General features: G+C 35.7%; 7 protein-coding genes across 7 annotated transcripts; 2 read left to right on the top strand and 5 right to left on the bottom strand.

Annotated features, from left to right (window-relative positions):
- Window positions 1-658: 658 nt before the first annotated feature.
- On the bottom strand, window positions 659-1176 carry EV154DRAFT_459735 (uncharacterized protein). The gene is made up of 2 exons (XM_051597495.1): window positions 839-1176; window positions 659-767 (listed from the first exon to the last, which is right to left on the bottom strand). Exon 1 carries the CDS (start codon window positions 1151-1153, stop codon window positions 890-892), a length of 264 nt encoding a protein of 87 aa, XP_051460734.1. The 5' UTR covers window positions 1154-1176; the 3' UTR covers window positions 659-767; window positions 839-889.
- Window positions 1177-2874: 1698 nt separating this feature from the next.
- On the bottom strand, window positions 2875-4066 carry EV154DRAFT_560551 (uncharacterized protein; the record flags this gene model as incomplete). Its single annotated transcript, XM_051605620.1, has 3 exons — window positions 2875-2898; window positions 2955-3148; window positions 3874-4066. 3 exons carry the CDS (start codon window positions 4064-4066, stop codon window positions 2875-2877), a joined length of 411 nt encoding a protein of 136 aa, XP_051460735.1.
- Window positions 4067-8300: 4234 nt separating this feature from the next.
- Window positions 8301-10655, bottom strand: EV154DRAFT_499237 (pyruvate kinase). Its single transcript, XM_051600451.1, has 10 exons — window positions 10521-10655; window positions 10362-10453; window positions 10258-10300; window positions 10122-10204; window positions 9560-10051; window positions 9407-9498; window positions 9325-9352; window positions 8721-9252; window positions 8635-8659; window positions 8301-8569 (listed from the first exon to the last, which is right to left on the bottom strand). Exons 1-10 carry the CDS (start codon window positions 10630-10632, stop codon window positions 8470-8472), a joined length of 1599 nt encoding a protein of 532 aa, XP_051460736.1. The 5' UTR covers window positions 10633-10655; the 3' UTR covers window positions 8301-8469.
- Window positions 10656-10866: 211 nt separating this feature from the next.
- Window positions 10867-11241, top strand: EV154DRAFT_98695 (uncharacterized protein). Its single transcript, XM_051607882.1, has one exon. The coding sequence runs from the start codon at window positions 10902-10904 to the stop codon at window positions 11166-11168; it is 267 nt and encodes an 88-aa protein (XP_051460737.1). The 5' UTR covers window positions 10867-10901; the 3' UTR covers window positions 11169-11241.
- Window positions 11240-13633, bottom strand: EV154DRAFT_98692 (microtubule associated-domain-containing protein). Its single transcript, XM_051607881.1, has 6 exons — window positions 13317-13633; window positions 13146-13256; window positions 12590-13063; window positions 12223-12537; window positions 11425-12156; window positions 11240-11360 (listed from the first exon to the last, which is right to left on the bottom strand). The coding sequence occupies exons 1-6, from the start codon at window positions 13512-13514 to the stop codon at window positions 11319-11321; spliced, it is 1872 nt and encodes a 623-aa protein (XP_051460738.1). The 5' UTR covers window positions 13515-13633; the 3' UTR covers window positions 11240-11318.
- A 1680-nt stretch (window positions 13634-15313) lies between these two features.
- On the top strand, window positions 15314-16056 carry EV154DRAFT_499244 (dihydrofolate reductase). The gene is made up of 2 exons (XM_051600452.1): window positions 15314-15617; window positions 15685-16056. Exons 1-2 carry the CDS (start codon window positions 15331-15333, stop codon window positions 16019-16021), a joined length of 624 nt encoding a protein of 207 aa, XP_051460739.1. The 5' UTR covers window positions 15314-15330; the 3' UTR covers window positions 16022-16056.
- On the bottom strand, window positions 16047-19569 carry EV154DRAFT_499247 (formate--tetrahydrofolate ligase-domain-containing protein). Its single transcript, XM_051600453.1, has 10 exons — window positions 19409-19569; window positions 19212-19356; window positions 18965-19149; window positions 18673-18910; window positions 18495-18606; window positions 18128-18426; window positions 17981-18075; window positions 17149-17928; window positions 16701-17090; window positions 16047-16632 (listed from the first exon to the last, which is right to left on the bottom strand). Exons 1-10 carry the CDS (start codon window positions 19498-19500, stop codon window positions 16107-16109), a joined length of 2862 nt encoding a protein of 953 aa, XP_051460740.1. The 5' UTR covers window positions 19501-19569; the 3' UTR covers window positions 16047-16106.
- Window positions 19570-20027: the final 458 nt, after the last annotated feature.

A 20027-nucleotide genomic window follows, 5' to 3' on the forward strand; every position in this document is an offset into this window, starting at 1 on the left:
CAAAAATAAAAACATGAAATATCATCTTGTATTTACGAAAAAAAGTGAGAGGATAATATCTGATTCTCGCATTACGCTAAGTTTACATAAAACCTAGATTTCAGGCGTCATTTGTCGATACTTAGAACATCCCCAGCAGTGCCCGATAAAAAGCGATTTACCCGCCAACTAAGAAAAAATTAATAGTTAAGGATGTATAATTAATATTATACATACGAATGGCTGTTATCAATAAAGTAAAGCACCTTTATAATGAAAATTCGAGCATTTGATTATTGCCTGGATTAAAGCTGTTTATGTTTAAGCTGTTTGAAGCTATAAATCCATTTTATATGAAAACTCGTTCTTTTCTGCAAAGTAAAGGTGGAAGCATTCTTATATTCATACCAATTAAATTCATAGTCTTTTATTTCAAATCTCAATTTCCAAACATGAAGGCAACTTAAACATATAACCCTCAAATCCAAACAACGACATAAAGCTGTGTTACCTTAGTTCTCATAAGTATATCTCAGTCTCAATAGAATTTTATGCAGCTAATAGTTTTTGTGGTTCCGCAGCAGTAAATATGAAGCCAATGGCTAATCTCAATCACGATGTTGTCTAGTATTTCCTCTTCTGCTACTTACTTGATAAATACAGGAATCTAGTCCATAATTTATAGCAGATTTATCATTATTTATGAATAGACTTTTATTTAGTAGAATGTTTTTTTAGTTATATTGGTAAAAAAAAAGTGTTGTCAGAGACAAAATTGTGATACGCTACTTTTTGAGATTTATCATGTTGAAATAGAAGTTAGAACATCATTAAATAAACACACTTTTAAAAGACTTACTTGGATAAAAAGGAATTGTGAAAAAAAAAACCAAATAGATGCGAAAGAAACTTATGGAGTTGGAGCAAATCCAGCAGCGATACAGCCAGCCATGCACAAACCGAGACCAGCATTACAACCGAGGATAGCGGCAGGAACACCAGCTCCCGCAGTGACAGTTCCAAAAACTGCACCAGCGGCAGTGTAGCATGTTACTACTAAAGCGTTACATCCTGTTTGACAAATACCGTATGCCAAAGGACCAGCATAAGATTGTCCAACAAGACAGGAGACAACAACCACGAAAAGACATAACTTGAGGAAAGCATTGACCATTTTTGAGAAGCTTTAGATAAAATAAGGTTATAAAAAGGAAAGAAAAGAAAAATTAGGAGAAATGGCGTTTTATATGTACTTTTTTGATTGACTACTTCAGTCACATGTGATGCTTGTATTTCAATTCGTGTTTTTGAAGTGGGATTTATGCAAGCCACTTAATTCATTCCTTGCGTGTGTGAATTATTTTTGGTACCACAAACAGATTTGATGGTATCAGTGTTTGATACTAAGCCTGTAAACAAACAAAGAAAAAAGATAGGCGTACATTGACCACATCCACCAGTTTAACAGACACTTTTGCTTACAACTTAAATTTCTGTACTGATAAAGAAAAAAGAGTTAAATGAGGTACCTCATTTAAAACTTAATCTTCTTATTAATTGAACACTATAACAATTAGCAAATGTTTGCTTAAAAAATAGAACACGTTTATGCTGTTTTATTTATCATAATTACTTATTAAAACCGGTGTACGCCGAGAACATGCACAAAGGAGCCAACTATCGAGTGATAATATGTTCCTCTATCCAAATCAAGATTACTAAAAAAACAACCTTATAAATCCTCACCCTTTCGCATATATTTCAGGGTAAAGGCGTTAGACCTTGTACTACTCACATATCTGGTGATAAAAAAAGAAAAATATTGTATAAACAGCACTGATTGAGACGGAATTCGGTTTATTTATTAGATAATTTTGTGAGTTATGTTGAAATATCACTTAGTGTAAGCATTGTAAGAGCTAGGTTTGCAATTAGACATGCACAAATAATGTACCCAATTATAGCTGCTAACATTCGTAGCAGAAATCACAATCTTAGTCGCTGAGGAACACGACACGATTGTGAGGTTACATTGACCGGTGCAAATGCTACAACTGATTGCGCTGACTGAAGCATTATTAACTAGGGAAGCCAGAATTGCAGGATATATGTTAAATATGAGTGCTCCTTCAAGTTAGTGGCGAGTATGTTAGTTGGGGATAGAGGTAGGATATGCAAGGAGGGATATCTAAAAAAAAAAAAAAAAAAAGACATTACAGCCAAGTAAATTTGTATAAAAAAAATACAATGAGCTGATTCAATCGAAGTCTATTATTTTTTCATGATGGTTGAATACTATCATAATATATCTCTGGTTGTTGTAAGGGCAAGAGAGTCTCACGCTGTGGTTTTTAATACATCGTAAGTTAGTTGGAAATCACAGTTTATACATATGCCTTTGTCTAACTATTGGCTCAATTTGGTACGCAACCTTATTGCTTTTTAATACAGTAATGACAATGTTAAGCGGAATAATAATTCATAGACAATATATTATATCATCTAAGACTGAAAAGAGTATAAAGATATTGTATATACACTTTCATTACCGTATGTCGCGTCGTAAATATTTAACATAATCCCTTGCAACCACCCCTATGATTATGTCCTTTACAAATACTTACTCTTCTCATATCTATACATTATGTACATCTGGTATAATGCACCCTCTTGTATAATAAATTAATAATACCAATTATGTAAAGAATGATGCTTATACAACGCGGAGACTTCATTAATTTTAAGGTATCATGTCAAAGGAGACATGTCATAAAAAAAAGTCCATATCAGGTGTTGCTTTCTAAAAAGAAATCAAACCATTGCCATGTAAAACGTTTAGTTCTGACAATATAGCAAACGCACATAAGCGATTTGAAATAGAAATTTTATTATCGATTAATGATTATAATATATGTAAGTCTATTAAGATTATATGTTAGACAAGCATTTCTTTTTAATTATTTGGTTACATTTACTTTTTCATTTTCTCGTCCGAAACGGTTGTCTTGACGTTGGGGAGTACTATGATAATACTTTTTATCCTCGGGTAAACAGGCAATAAACATGATTACAAAAGAACAGACTACCAATGCAACCATAATTCCTACAATGAAAGCGTATTCTAGTATATCTCTTAAAGGGATATCTAGTACTTGTAATGTCAAACCAGCTGTATAACTGGTGTAATAGCAAAAGAGAACTTTGGCCAGCCTATTCATCAAATAATTTAAGTAGAAACGTCCATGTGATAGATTGTAGTTCGCTATGAGAGACGCGTAACATGTGCTTGCATAAAGATTTTCAAGACGAAATCCTTTGCCATCAACACTATGTAGCTGTATAATAGTGTACATTACAGCAATTGGTATAATATAAGAGGAGAAAGACATTTTAGGATTCAATTGAACAAAAGAGCATGTATTTATCTGGGCGTTAATTAAATGGATTATCTAATTTTATCAAACAGCTTTCATTTGTTATGATAAGAACTTTAAATTGGACTAATGTTTCAACTTGACCTCACACTCTAAAACTTTTTATTGTCGACGGAACAGTCATTTAAATAAACCCAAATATGTTATGGACCTACCTCTAAAGTACAAAAAAATTAATCTTATAAACGTCTTACCAATAATCATTGCTTGATGTGTGGCAGTGACATTACTGATACGTATGCAACATACTATTAGCATTACGTGATTAAATTTAATATTCCGAAACATTCTATCAGTCAAAAGCAATTTCACACGCTTTATTTCAATTTGATTTGTTTTCAGAGCATATTTATGTAGTTAAACTAAACGAAGTAATTACTGAAAGCGAGAAGTGATTATAATGTTGGGGCACAACCACAAGCAATACATCCGGCCATACAAGTCCCAAGGGCCGTATTACAACCAAGAATTGCGGCAGGAGTACCAAGACCAGCTGTTATAGTACCAAAGACAGAACCGGCCGAAGCATAGCAAGCTACGGCCAAAGAATTGCATCCACTCTGACATATGGCATACGCCAATGGTCCAGCTTGTGATACTTGAGCTAGGGCTAACATAAGTGGAATAGCCTGAGTAACGTAAATAATCTTCATTATATTTAAAGTGTAAAAAAGACGAAGAAGAAAGTTTCGAGAGTAATAAACTCTTTATATGTAATTTTATTTTTATGCATCTGCCTTTAGCGAATTCTCACACCCTTTTTTTTTTATCGGTAATAAACCAAATGTTAAATTCAAAGACTACATAGTACAAGAATACATTTATTGTATTTTCGTTACAATGACTTTTTTTATTTATTTTTTAAAATAAAAATGACGGAGTGGTGGATGCACCAGTTGCAGCACAGCCAGCCATACAACTTCTTAAAGCAATGTTGCAACTAATAGCTCCAAATATTCCACCTGAAGCAAAGCAGGCTGCAACCATTCTATGGCAGCCAGATTGGCAAAGAGCAAAAGACACGGGCCCTGACATAACTGTTTGAAATAGAATTGCAATGCAGATAATTAATAGCGATAGTTTAAGTTTTGTCATTAAAAAAAGAGTAACAATTAGACACACTGGCAAATTCTTTACGTTTTTTGACATTATATCTCTACAATATACTCAAAAAAACGCAGTCCAAGATACACGCCAATTGCTGTTTTTATGCAGCTTATATTATTATTCACTTAGAAGGGTTCCGAAGTCGTTTAAATACATCAGAAGCTTTATATCTGTAGGAGTTTGGAACACTTTATTCAACTAAAAATCCAATACAACATTACAATATCACTAGCTTTTGATAAAACTCATATTAACTACATTTATATTATAACTGACAAAAATCTATAGTCGCGTTTACAGCAACGCCAGCTTTCCCACTATAATTTGGAAAATAATTACATGAAGTATAGTTTTCATTCTCATTTTTAACTATAGTGAGAGTACTAAATGAAAAGTGCAATATTATAAAATCACTTTATTTATTTAAAACGCAATATTTACTTTGGAAAAAAGTATAGTAAGCACGTAATGGCTTATGTATTTTTTACATCAATGCTTTTCTTTTTTCTTAAGAGAATCATACATATCACACAAATAAGCACAGGCTCGGTTGCCCGCGAGACTGCATGCGGCAGAAGGATATCCACAACTTGTATACGTATTACAGCCAGATGAAGCGAGCAATTCACAACCAGATTTACAAATACATTTCTTGACTGCTGCGTCAATTTTTGTCCCTTCAGGAACATTAATAACAGATGTCGCCATCGATATAATAAAAAATAAAATGGTTATCAAAGCTGCTTCGCACATTATTTTTTTTAGTAGATAAAAAAAGGAAAGCAGAAATAAAAAGGGAAGGTATATAAAACTAATATTATCCATATATCATTCCTGATAACTAATGATATTTGACGCATTTTTTTCTATTATACTTTATGCTCAATTGAAAAAGTTTATTTATTATTGTGTACGTGTATGATAAAGCTTTTTTTTTATTATTATTACTGATGCTGTTGTATTTACTGCTATATTGATCACAAAAGTCGACCTTCTAGAAAATGATAATTATTTTGATACTGTTGATGATATTAAAAAACTTCCAGCGATAGAGTAAAACCATACTGGCCATAAACTGCTTGTGGAAAGATACTCTAGCGGTAATAATATGATTGAGGTGTTCGGTCGATTTATTGTGTTTTATGTCTTTGAGAATAAAAAAGCGTGCGATGTTATATCACTGTTTGCTCGATCCTGTCGTAAAATACGCGATATATTTGCTTTTAAAGGTTGCTGACATGGTCTAGATTGCGGCAAAGTAGTCAGAGGAATATTCTTAATTGGCGATACAATAATATTTTGATCAAAAAAGCCGACTGTCTGCCTTTTTGGTCACAGATATTCATTGAAAATCTTTTTCGCTCAAACATAGCAAAGTTTCCTTTATTCATTAGTTTTTTTTTTCAGAGCCACGTATTTGGTACTTTTTTAATACAATGGATTGTATATTATCTATTAGTTATATTATTGCTCTCTATTGACTTTTCTTGCCTTACACCAGGATAACTCATCGAAATGCCAAAAGTTGTATTGCGGTAATGTTAGGTCCCAGACCCGCCATGCCTTAATTATAGGCTACTTAAGAATGATAATCAAAAGAGTGCAATGTTCATTACTTACTTGTCATAGTACATATACAAGAGACTATCTTTTGCAGTAAGTAAACCAAGCAGTTTAGGTACTCCATAAGTATAATAATCCCACTGAGCAAAAGCTGGTTTCGAGGACTGTCTAATAATATCAAATTATAAATGAATTAAGAAATCAATTGAACATCAGTGGATGATACAAACAGTCTTTTTAATAAATCAATGACAACCCCAAACTACATTAAGAGGCAAGACATACTTTATAAATTAGTAATATCAAAACAAGTTTCATCAGATTAGGAACAGCCAAATAAATCCATCTTCTTCGCTGGGATAAAAACTTCAAAGGAATCGAGTGCCACAATTTAACATTAAACTTGCAAAGCAAAAAATAATCTATCTTCAGGTAGACATACGTAACATCAGCTTAGACAAGGATTTATCTTCATCTAATATGAAAAAGGTCTTTGAATGTAAGGTATTTAACTAGATTATTGAATGGTATGCATGGCTTGTCTAAATAGGCTCTGGCAATTTATCCTTAATCACCATCATAAATAATCTAAAGAATCTGGTGTTAATATTTATTTCACCTTGCAATCTTATCGTTTAAACTCGTCGTAAAAAATGACATGTTGGACGAATCTCATAAGGAGCGCATGTAAAGTCTTTTTTCCACCATTTTATGGTCAAACAAATATATCCTTTTCTCTCTTTTTCTGTGCCATATTTTACCACTAATTATGCTGGTAGAGAAGATCGTTTATGTTCAGTATAAATGTGGGCATAATTAATACGTTTATATTCATCTGAATTTGCTTCGTAATTGCAAGCAAGCTCCTTTTACTCGAAATGTGTTGAGGTAAGAGAATCAGACATATCTTGAATTTAGACTTACTATTGTTAAACATAGAAACTAAAATCGAAAAAAGACTAGTAGTACTTACTGTAGTAAGAACCCACATACCACATTGTTTAAGAGAAAAAAAATTATGCTATGTACAGAATTGGTTTCAAGAACGGATTTCAATATTGAGAGCCAAATAGTTTTGGAGAATACGGAATGCATAGTTGAGTGGATCAGATGTAATAACATTAATAAATCTTTATTTGATGAAGAAGTTGCGTCCTTACGGTACATAAAGTAGCAGGAGAAAATTCATGCATCTACACTTTGTTCACACTGAACATGAAATAAATTACTCACAAAGATGGGAATCAACAGACCGAGATCAATAACGGAATAGATCATTAAGTAAGATGTAATCTATACCTTATATATAGACAATTTAGTCATAATCTATAATTATTTATTCATCCATTGATCATTATATGATTGTCATAACTTTTAGTACGTATAAAGATAAGAAATACTAAAAGATTGCTATGTAACTTAAAGTATGTACCTTGGACAAACTCGTAAAAAGTTTCAACGAAAAGACGTAAGCAAGCATTTATCGCATGGTGGAACTATATCTAATCTCACTGCAAGATCATTTCTGTGCGAAAAACCCAAAAAGTTTAATAAGAATCTTCGGATCCCCATCTGCTGTTGCAGTCTTACACTTTGAGATAAAGAACAGCCAGTCTCAAAATTGGATGCGTCTGTTTTACCTAATGCAGAAACGGATAATTGGGGTCAGTGTGACTTAGTAAGATATCAGGCACGAGGATATGTTTAAGAGTATTAGAGTGCATATTATTTATGCGATCAAATTTTGTGATGTGCAGCATCATTAATGAAATATTTACATTTTCTAGCAATGCTTTTTAGACAATCCTTATCCTTTCTTGACAACGTTCTGCTAATATGCAGTTGACTATACAAGATCTAAAAAGAAAGGCTAATCCAGACCGCCAATTTGACTGCTCTAAAAATTTATAGTTTGGGGCGCAATTATGAGCAATCAAAGTTGTATTCGGTCCAATTTAGAAAAATAGATAGTTATTACGGCTCATCGTTTGATGGTGCATGGATCGAAGGCGATAATGCAGGCCTCGGTTCTTGTAATATGGACGAAAAGTCATAATAAGACTTTGTTGGGGCGGATGACGATCATTTTGCTAGTTATCTTGTATTGATCGTTCACGTTTAATTTGATATATGCATAATATAGAAAATGGGGTTAAAAAGAACACTAGTAAATTCTTTGTTTATTGTTATTGGAAAAACTTAATTGTCCCAATTTGGTTTTTTTCTTGTTTGATTATAATGCATAAAAATTTAGTTTTTCTTTATTTCATGTATATGTGGAGACAAACTCTTATTGAGTTTCTTAAAGGGGGGAATGTTTTTTTTTGGGTTGCATACTGAAAAGCAAAGATTATATAGAACAGAAAAAGAGCAAACAAGTATAGACTTATTTTGCAGGAGAGTAAATAACACGGAGAGTATTTGTGTGACCAAGACCACCCTTCCAGCCTTGAACGGCAACAACAGGTTGACCACCCTTGAGTAAACTAAAATTTTAACGTACGTTAGTCTTTGATCGATAAGAGATCATTCTACTTTTTTTTTCTCTTACCCGTATTTCATAGCTTGTTCCAAACCTAAATTAAAAAAGAAGGTTAGTATTTGTTGAGTGTATGAAACACTTATAATAAAACGTACCCCACTTGATTCTGGAATCAACATCGTCTTGCCATGGTGCGTTGTCAGCAGGACTTAAATGAGGAGTGTTATGCTCGTTAGCAGATAAGAGAGCAGCAGCAGAAGATGCTTTGGGATAGTAGAAGGGGAAACAACCACGATGAAGATGGACTTGACGGGCAGTTTGATAGTTACGAGTAACAACAATAATAGGTGCATGAGGTCTGTACTTAGAGATCAAACGAGCAGAGTTACCAGACTTAGATAAGACAATGATACATCCAGCATTTTGTTCGTGAGCTGCAGCAACGGCAGCACATGCTACGGTTTCTGTGGTTTCAGTGGGTAAAGCAGTAAGAGAACGAAGGTCATTGAAGACAGCAGGATAGCAAATGACGGTTTCAGCAAGCTTACAGATTTCGTGCATGGTCTTTACTGCATCGATAGGGTAATTACCCTTTGCAGTCTCACCAGAGAGCATGACACAATCAGCGCCATCTAATACTGCATTAGCCACATCAGAAACTTCGGCACGGGTGGGTCTGGGATTGTACTACAAAAATAATGATTACGTCAGTTATCTCAATTATTTTAGTGTTGCTTTCCTTTTTAAAAAAAAACTCACGGTCATTGATTCCAACATTTGAGTAGCACTATAAGGATTGTTAGAATATAGTTGTTTTCAAATAATAAATAAATATTCTTACCAGATAACGGGCTTACCGACCAAGTTACACTTGGTAATCATCATCTTTTGAGCAATGAAGACACGTTCGAGAGGAATTTCAATACCCATATCCTACATTTTCATTTAGTCCATATATAAAAAAATAAAAATAAACAAATAAGTAAATACTTACACCACGAGCAACCATAACACCATCAGTTTCTTGAAGAATATCATCGAAATTGTCAACACCTTGATGGTTCTCGATCTTGGAGATAATCTTGATGTTTTTACCGTCTTCACCCAAAACCTTACGGATATCTTTTACATCTTGACCACTACGAACGAATGAAGCAAACACAAAATCAACCTTTTGTTCAACACCAAATCTTAAATCGGTAATATCCTTTTCGGAAAGAGCGGGTAAATCCACGTTGGTGCTTGGTAAATTAACACCCTTGTGAGAACAAAGTTTACCATTGTTCTTGGCAACAACACGGATGCTATCTTCAAGGACCTCGAGTACCTCGAATGAGAGTACACCATCATCGATAAAGACAGTCTTACCAACTTCAATCACCTTGGGTAAGTTCTTGTAATCAATGTACATAACTTCACCGTTACACTTTTCTGCATATTCTTCATCAACACTGAAAATCATCTCATGGCCGATAGAGATAGGGATCTGCAGGTGGAAATACAAGTGTCAACTAGACTCCTCCCTTAATTTAATTAAGAAAAAAAAAAAAACTTACCTCGATGTTATCCTCCATGTTACCTGTACGAATCTCGGGACCCTTATTGTCGAGAGCAATAGCAACGGGACGACCAGGATAGACTATATAGGGTTAGTAAGAAAAGGGAAAATTTAAGAACAATAATTATACTCACGTTCGAAACTCTTGCGGGTATTATCAATAACAGATTTATGGTACTTGAAACGAGTTTTAGTTGATATTTATTTGTTTAACATATAAAAAAAAAAAAAAACTTACTTCATGAGAACCATGAGAGAAATTCATACGGACAACGTTCAAACCAGCATTTCGAAGTTGGGTAATCATTTCAACACTGTTGGTGTTAGGACCTGAGAATCAAATTTAGTACAGACCGTCGGATTTCATATTATTTTCTTGCATTATTTTTATCCTTACCAATGGTACCAATCACAGTGGTTTTACGACCAGCAGCAGGCTCGACATCAACGTTCATTTGAGCGACCCAACGAATGTTGGATGTGATTTCGGGAGTAACAACAGGAGCCATTTTGTATATGTATTATAATAATAATAAAGAAGAAGAAAAAAAGAAATCGAATTGATGGAAAAATGAACAGTCTTTTATAGCTCAGGACCCCACACTTCTAGGCTGTGGGCTCTCAAGTGCATTATCGTAATCCAATCAAATGTGTCATCTTATCATCTCTAGATAGGCTCCGCCAACCTTAAAGTATAATTTATGGCACTGTACGCCCGTACCACTTAAACACAAATAAACACGTATTTTTATGATATGATAATTTATTATGATGTGATATGAAATTTGTTTTGTACAGTATACACCTCTTTTTCTTATTAGTTGCTTTACAATGGTATATTATATGTACATTAATTTGGATTCATTCCATAATCAGGTGTCCTGCGAATGGAAGGGTGTCCACCACCCGTTGCTTGTTCATAAAGAATATTTGTCATGAAGTTGCCTTCATCTTTCAATTTCTAAATACAATTTCATCAGTTCATATTTTTTTGTTGTTGTTGATTAAATCAAGATACTTACATCGTGCGCAATTAAAGAATTAGTCAACATGCTATCTCTCCTATCTAATTGCTTTTGAAGTTCAAATGTTTTATTTTGAGCTTGCTCGTAAGCCTCTTCATAGCTATCGCCTCGTCGCTTCTCGTCATCTAGTTCACGATCTTTTTCTTCGATTTCTCTCCTTAATGCATTATTTAATTTCGACAAGAGGTTTGCGTTGTCAATAACACTATGATCTTCATTTTTCTATTCATGGATTTAAGTTTCTTATTGTTTCTAATTATACACATTTTATCTTACCTCGGCTGATTTTTTGTATTCATCCAGGAGTCTGGTCAAGGTATTATTACGTTTTCGAAGAGAGAGATATTTTTTCTTCATATCAAGATAACCGGCTTGAAGACTCTTGTTCTCTTGTCTTATTTCATTCATTTCTCTTTGAACTTCACCTAACTCTTCTACGTGTCGTTGCATTGTACTTGCGTATTCTTCGGAGCTATGAGATGTAAAGGATGATTCTTCTCTGCTTCTAACCTTCTTTCGTAGTTCAATTACAGTTTCTTCCTGTCTATTTAAAGCGTCGAATACTTCATGAAGTTTATCCTTTAACTCCCCTATCTCCTCAAGCAGCAAATCCTTCTCTCTTTCCATTGTATCAGTCTGTTGCTCAAAGTTGCCTTGTAAGCTTGCTAGTCGAACATCTCGCTCTCTAATAGAGACAATCATGTCGTTGTATTGTTTCGTAAGGTCATCTTGGCAATACTTCTTGGTGTTTTCAAGTTCCTCGACTAGTTCTTGGTTCAACTGCCTTTGCTCGTTGAACTCGGCTTGGGCTTTAGCCATATGTTCTTCAAAAGCTTCGATGTCTTCATCGTGTGATTCTGTTACTGTTTTAAGTTCTTTTTTGAGGATATCGATCTCGTCTTCTCTCTCCTGAATTACTTCCTCTCTCTCTTGTAAAGCCTCTTGCAGCATGAATACCTTTTCCTTCACAGGTTCATCCATACCCTTTTCATCCAGATGTGACAAAAGCTAACAAATAAGGTTTAGGACAGAGAGTCAAAAGTGTAGAAACATATGACAACGGCTACTACTCACCTTTTCTACTTCAGCTTCTAAAGCAGCGACATCTTGATCTCTACTTTGGATGGCTGCTACTAATTCCTCATTATCCTCTTCCAATTCTTGAACCGCTTTAATTAAATCATTTGTCTGATCGTCACTTGATGGGTTCGATGAGGCTTTCTTCTTTAAGAGTTCGTACTCGTTTCGTAAATCATCATAATCGGCATTTCTGTGATGCAATTGAGTCTTTAAGCGGTCCAAATCACTTCTTGTGTTTTGAAGTTCGATTTTTTTGTCCTGCAACTCACCAAAGGCACGGTCTGACTGCAATCTCTCTAAGCGTAGTTCCTATTGATTGAATTAATAATTACGTCATAATCGCCATTATGTAAACACTTACGCCTTCCAACTGTTTCAGCTCCCTATCTGCTGACTTTAAGTCCGACTGATTACTGTAAGAAGGGCGTTTATGTTGATTTTGTTGGAGGATTTGGATGGCTCGTTGCTGCTCTTCCACCTTGATCTTTGCTTGTCTAAAGTTGCGCTTGAGTTCGATCATTTCCTCTGATTCTGGTGAGGTTGCTGGTGTGGGAGGAGGGGTAGTTTTTGCTACTCGGATGGACGTCCTTAAGCGAACATTTTCTGCTGTTAAGTCAGCCATCATCAGACTGATTTTGTCATGTTCTTCTTGGCTTGTAATCGCTTCCTTTTGGAGCTTGTCCATTTCAGCTTTTTCTTCTGTCGTCATACCATGAGGAATAGGACATTGTTTACTCTGCAGATAGTCGATCCCTTTGTTCAGTTCCAAGATAATGTCCTTGTACTTTTTTAACTCTGCTGTAAGTGATTGAACTCCTACTTTTAATTTTATATTCTACAAACAATAAAAATCAGTCATCAGTAACCGGGAGCATAGCTCTTTTTTTTTTTTTTTTTTTTTATATATATATATATACCTCTTCGTTCAACTTCTCGCAGGTTTCTGGAGACATTTGATTAAGCCGTTCCATCAAGAAATATTGATGAAGTTTCAGGTTAAAATTCTCTTTTTTTAGGTGATCAATAGTCTATTTATTTTTTGGGTCAGTAAAGGTGATATGTGCGTGTTGATATAAAAATAAACTTACACTCTCCTGACTTTTGAGAGAAGTACCGGCAACGGCTAATTCGTCCGCCTTCATTGTACTTAAGCGTCTATTACTTGATTGACCAATGGTGTTTAAGGCTGTTGGTGAGTGTGTCAAGTTCCTAGACGAGGGCTCATTCTCGCTTATTAAAGAGACATTCGTCATGGAGAACTTGTCGTCGTCAAACGTATTATTCATCGAGTCTTCCTATAAATAAAACGGGGGCTGTTGTGTTTGAGGCTTCTTCTGATAAAAGGTGTTGTTTCTTCTTGAATAAAAAAATAAAGTAAAAAAAAAGATGTAATAGTAAAAAAATGATAAAAGAAGAAAGAAAATAATGAAAAAAACATGCGGAATATAAATCTTTATTTACACAATCAAAATTTCTGGGTATCTTAAGGAGAGCACAAAAAAATACATGTATATATATATATATATATTACCCTTTGCATCAATAGAGGATGATCATCTTGTCTCTTTATACTCTCTTCACTAATTCTATCTTTAATATGTATCTTTTATACGCACATAACTATCCCAGAGTTAATATAAACCCATGACTTTTTAGTGTTTACACATAACATTGCCACCCCATCCACAAACTAAACACATAAACAAACTTGCAAGCGTTTTTAAAATTTAAGATTCTGCGATTTGTGCGACCGATACTTCAAGTCTCTGCTTGGTTTGTACTATCTGGCTTTCTGTTCCTCCCGAAGAAATCAATAAATCAAACGAAAAATATATTTGTAATTACCATGACTAATCTTAATAGTTTCAAGTTTTATCTGTTTAAATACAATAGACAAGTTATGTGCTTTCTATTTTTCATTTATGATTCAAGTTACACCATATGTTTGTGGCCTCATTTTTAAATCCATCTTCATTAAAACATTCCGTCTCCCGGAACACAGGGTAGCATTCAATATTTATCATCTGCACCAGTACTATATTATGTTGGAATTTGGTCTTCTCGAGCAAAAAACTATCATAAATGTCTATAGTGATACACAGGGATGTATAAATACTGTACGAAATAGTAATATTGATGTTACAAAGACATTTATAATCGGGATTAAGCATACTTCATCTTTTACTGTCCCCGTACCTTTTCATCTTATTAGAAAAGCTTAACAGCCATACCGAAGATGAACATAGAACTTCTCTTCCATGCAACTGATTAAAATTAAACAAAACTGCCGGACTAGCATTTGCGCATTAAACTGTGTGTGTGTTTGCTTAATTATGCCTCGATAATTATACGGCGTAATCTTGAAACTGGAATAACAACAACGATAATTTGAATAATTAGGAATGATTAACGTCTGAATGGCACTTCGAGAAAAATGAAACTACCGTTCCTTATGGCTTTTTAGATGTCCAAATCTCTGTATCTAACAGAGTTCTCGGTTGTTCATGTTCTTTCACACTTTATTACAAATTCGTCTTTGCCATAATAACATTTTTAAAAGCCGTTCCCAAAAAAATATATTAACAGAAGACGCTTGTATCCAGTTTCAGCAGCAAAACAAGGTTGCTTTTAAAATCCTCTGCAGTTTCCTTCTATTAGTGTTCTATTATGACCAGTTTTCAATTATTTTTGTATTGGAGGGGGGGGGGTTCTGGCCCATTTCCCTTAGAAATGTTTCAAGAAGGGTATCTATGCTAAATTAATGAGTAAAAGCTACCAACGTATAAGTTGTTTTATGCGTCATTCAAAGCAAGTCGATCAACATATCCTGTAAAAGGACGACAATATGCTGTGGTGGGTTTATGCCATCTACATATCAACATGTACAAATATAGCAATAGTTGAAATCTGACAACGGTATCTGTCACATCACATCTTGTTTAGGTGAAATCCGTAGCTAGTGCTGTGAATTCATGAGAATTCTTGACGTGAACCAGTAAGGGCAGTCAAGGTTACACATAAAGATATAAAAAATCTGACAATCTGCCCCTTTTTTTGCGTTTCCTTTGTTCTCTCTCTCTCTCTCTTTTTTTTTACCCAGAAATGACTATTGCAAAGATACCTTTTGTGTTTATGGCTGCGGCATTGGCAGAAAATGGTGGCATTGGTTATAAAAATGGGTTACCTTGGAGCATTCCTGGCGACTGGAGTTATTTCGAAAATACAACAAAGAAATCTTATGGTCAAGAAAAGTATGTCCACAAGGAAGCAACGGAATGGAGTAATGTTGTTATTATGGGTCGCCATTCCTTTGAAGCAAGACCAATGTTGAAAGAACCTTTAGCAAATAGATACAATATAGTCGTTTCAAGAAATCCCCACTACGATTTGTAAGCTATTTAAATTTATGACAGCCAGCCAACTCTAATCTTACACGTACATCTTTCGCTTCAATAGTGGCACATCATCTATTGTGGAGCTGGTTACCAGCTTGGATGAGGCTTTCAGGAGAGCGGAAGCACTAGTGAAAGGGGATGGTCGTATCTTTATGCTGGGTGGAGAAGAGATCTATAGACAAAGTATCACTTTGCCTGAATGTACCCATGTCTTAATCACCAATATCTACAGCTCTTTACCTGTTCCTTGTGATACATTTATACCTAAAATCGACCCTTCCGTCTTTAAATTAGCCAGTCATGATGAGTTGGAATTATTTTTGAAAGAAAGCGTACCAAAGGGAAAGCAAACACATGAACATTTTGAGTACGAATTTGTATTATATTTGAGAAAATAATAAAAATCATGAACCCCCCACAAAATATTTATACAATAATTGTTCACTTTTATTTATGATATATATGATTTTTTTTTCTTTTGGTTTAAAAGAGACCAACGACCTCACCATTGTCATCCAAATCAACATCGAAGAAACAGGGGCGAGTGGGAAGACCAGGCATGGTGGACATCTCACCAACTAAGGGGTAAAGGAAACCGGCGCCCACAGAGGCACGGATATCACGAATAGGTACAGTGAATCCCTTGGGAACACCCTTGAGAGCAGGATCATGACTGAAACTGTATTGAGTCTTAGCCATACAAATAGGAAGTGGGGAGAATCCTTGACGGGTATAGGTTTCGATCTTTTGCTTGGCCAAGTCACTGAATTCAACACCATCAGCACCATAAATTTCACGGCAAATGGTCTCAATCTTCTTCTCGATGGGGAGTTCAAGATCATACAAGTATTTGAAATCGTTGCTTTGATCACAAGCATGGATAACAGCCTTACCAAGATCGATGGCACCAAGACCACCACGAGCCCAATGATCACAAGCAACGGCATCAGTTGCACCAGCTGCCAAAGAACATTGACGAACAACTTCCATTTCCGCATCGGTATCATTGCTATGTAAAAATCAAATCAATAAACGCAATTTTAACTCTATATTTATCAATCCAACAAAAAAACTTACGTGAAACGGTTGACAGCAACAACAACGGGGACACCAAACTTCTTTGCATTTTCAATATGCTTGGCCAAGTTGCCACAACCTTCTCTCAAGAGATCCAAGTTCTCTTCGTTGTAAACATCGGGTAAAGGTCTACCAGCAACAATGGCAGGACCGTTACCGTGAGTCTTTAAGGCTCTAACGGTAGCAACAATGACAACAGCGTCGGGAACTAAACCAGAGATACGACACTTAATATCAAAGAACTTTTCCATACCCATATCAGCGCCAAAGCCAGCTTCGGTAATAACATAACCAGGTTCCATATCAGGGCCATCAGAACCGGCCAATTTAAGAGCAATCTTATCAGCAATGATGGAGGAGTTACCATGTGCGATATTGGCAAAAGGTCCGCTATTATATGCATTAGTACTTTTTTCAGTGCTACAGACTTTGTATGTATGGAACTTACGCATGAACGATGGTAGGAGTACCTTCAAGGGTTTGCATCAAATTGGGCTTAATAGCATCCTTCATCAACACGGTCAAAGCACCACCAATACCGAAATCATCGGCAGTAATGGGCTCACCAGCCTTAGAAGAAGCAACGACCATATTACCTAATCTTACACGCATATCCTTGAGATCGGTAGCCAAAGCAAGAACAGCCATGACTTCACTAGCAACGGTAATATCAAAGCCAGTTTGACGTTCCATACCCTTTTCTGTAGGACTTTGTCCGATGGTGATCTTACGCAAGAAACGATCGTTGACATCAACACCACGTTGCCATGTAATCGTATCAACATCGACATCCAAACGAACAAAACGAGCAACTTCTTCCTCAGTTAAATCATTGGGATTGGTCTTGTTAATACCCAACTTTTCAAGACGCTTCATCATGACGGGAGCAAATGTTCTGACACCCTTCTTGGCAGGACACAAACGGTTGAAGAGACCCTTGTTGGATTGTGTGTTTTCATGGAAGATACGGGCATCAATGGCAGCGGCCATTAAATTGTTAGCGGCAGTAACAGCATGAAGATCACCTGTCATATGAAGGTTAAATTCATCCATGGGGATGACTTGAGAGTATCCACCACCAGCAGCACCACCCTTGATACCAAAAGTAGGACCTTGAGAAGGTTGACGAACACAAGCAAAGGCAGACTTATTTAAATGAGCACCGAGGGCTTGGACAAGACCAATAGTTGTGGTTGATTTACCTTCGCCAAGAGGAGTAGGAGTGATACTAAATTCACAATTAGTTTCATATACACAAACACAGAATTCAAGAAACTTACCCAGTAACAACAATGTATTTACCATCCTTACGGCCTTCGAGTCTCTTTAATACATCCAAGTTAATCTTGGCTTTGGCGGTACCATAAAGCTCGTACTAAAAAGAAAATCAGCAAATTGTACGCATATCAAACAACAGATCCACTTACTTCAGCGGCATTCAAACCAATTTCTTTACAGAGCTCATCGATATGTTTGGGCTTTTGAGACTTGGCGATTTCGATATCAGAAGGAACGGGAGTCTTTAACTCAAGCTTCAAGGGAGAAATATCACGCTTGCGACTCAATTCTAACCAACGTTCAGCACTGATAGCAGTATTTTTCATCAACATGGCTACAGTCATAGGTCCAACTCCTCCAGGAACAGGTGTGATGAATGAAGCAACCTCCTTTGCCTTTGCGTATTCAACATCACCAACCCAACGGATACCTGATTTCTTGGTTGAGTCTGAAGTTCAAAAAAAAAAAGTCAGCCGATACCCTTGGAAGAAACTTTAAATTGCTTTCCGTGTATACCTTCAACAGCATTGGTTCCGACATCAATGATAACAGCTCCAGGCTTAATCCAATCACCCTTGATAAGTTCTGTCTTTCCAGCAGCAGCAATAACAATATCGGCTTGCTTGACCTAAATTCATGCAATGTCAAAAAAAAAGTGTACATACAGATATAAAAAAAATATGCCTTCACTTACAATACTTTCAATATCAGCGGTTCTCGAATGACAAAGAGTGACAGTAGCATTTTCTGCAGTCAACAAAGTAGCAACGGGTGCACCAACAATATCACTACGACCAACAACAGCGGCTTGCTTACCAGCGATATCAACACCAGTTGACTTTAATAAATGAATGATACCCTTGGGAGTACATGGTGTGAAAAGAGGGTCGGCGCCCTTCTTGGCCATATTGCCAATGTTGACAGCGTGAAAACTATATGAAGTAGATAAGTAAAAAGATCAATGTTTTTCCCTGATATACGCTTACCCGTCAACATCCTTTTGGTAATCGATAGCTTCGATGACAGCAGCTTCACTGATATGAGAAGGTAAAGGCATTTGAACAAGAATACCGTGGATCTTATAATTGCTATTGAGTTCCTGTACTCTTCTTAAAAGATCAGCTTCGGAGATACTCTCGGGCAACTTTTCCATTGTGATCGAAATTCCAGTCTTTATAGGGTTTTTGCTGTTAATAACAGATACCTATCAAAATCAGCATGTGATAGACATACCTCTTTGGCAGCCTTATCTTTCATTTTGACATAAATAGAAGAATCTTCTCGGCCACCAACTTGAATCATGGCCAAGTGAGGGTCGAAATGAGGATATTTTTGCTTAATGGCGAGAATCTTGTCCTTGACTTCATTACGAACAGATCTGATTTGAATTAGGAGCCATTATAGTATAAAAAAGTGTGCTAATACTTTACTGGGCAATAGCCTTTCCATCGATGATAGTTGCAGTCATTGTGTATGAGCGTTTCAATAAAAAAGAAGAAGAGCGCGAAAATGCTGCCAGCATATTAAATACCAAAATAAAATAAATAAAAATTGTGTGACAACTGTGGGTATTTGACTGGGGAAATTGAATAGCCGAAAACGTATTCCAAAAGATCTTACACCATTTTAAAAGGACAGTCCGAAAAAGGAGATCATCTTTTTTTTTCTTTTCCCATCTATATCTCTGGATTTTAAGCCTTTGTACATATCCGTAAAACAGAAGGAAAGCGACACATGATTTATCGTTTCGTTCTAAACTTTGCCATCAAAAGAGTTTTATTCCCACGAGCAAAAATCTCTTATTATGCAACCTTAATAAAGGCACAATGCATTATTCAAAGTCACGCTTATCTGTGTATAATTACAATGGGGGACGTGTTTCTTTTTAATACGTTCCACACTAGATCAAGCCATTTGGTGTGCACATTGATATATACAGTTTATCAATGTTGAATATACTATACCGACCATGTAAATAATAGTATCGAGTCATACTTATGAGTCATGGTTTTAGTCAACTAAAATGGATACCCCTGCCAGTAACAGATC

The sequence above is a fragment of the Mucor mucedo genome (genome assembly GCF_025094135.1).
Source record: "Mucor mucedo strain NRRL 3635 chromosome Unknown EV154scaffold_18, whole genome shotgun sequence".
Classification (NCBI taxonomy): domain Eukaryota; kingdom Fungi; phylum Mucoromycota; class Mucoromycetes; order Mucorales; family Mucoraceae; genus Mucor; species Mucor mucedo.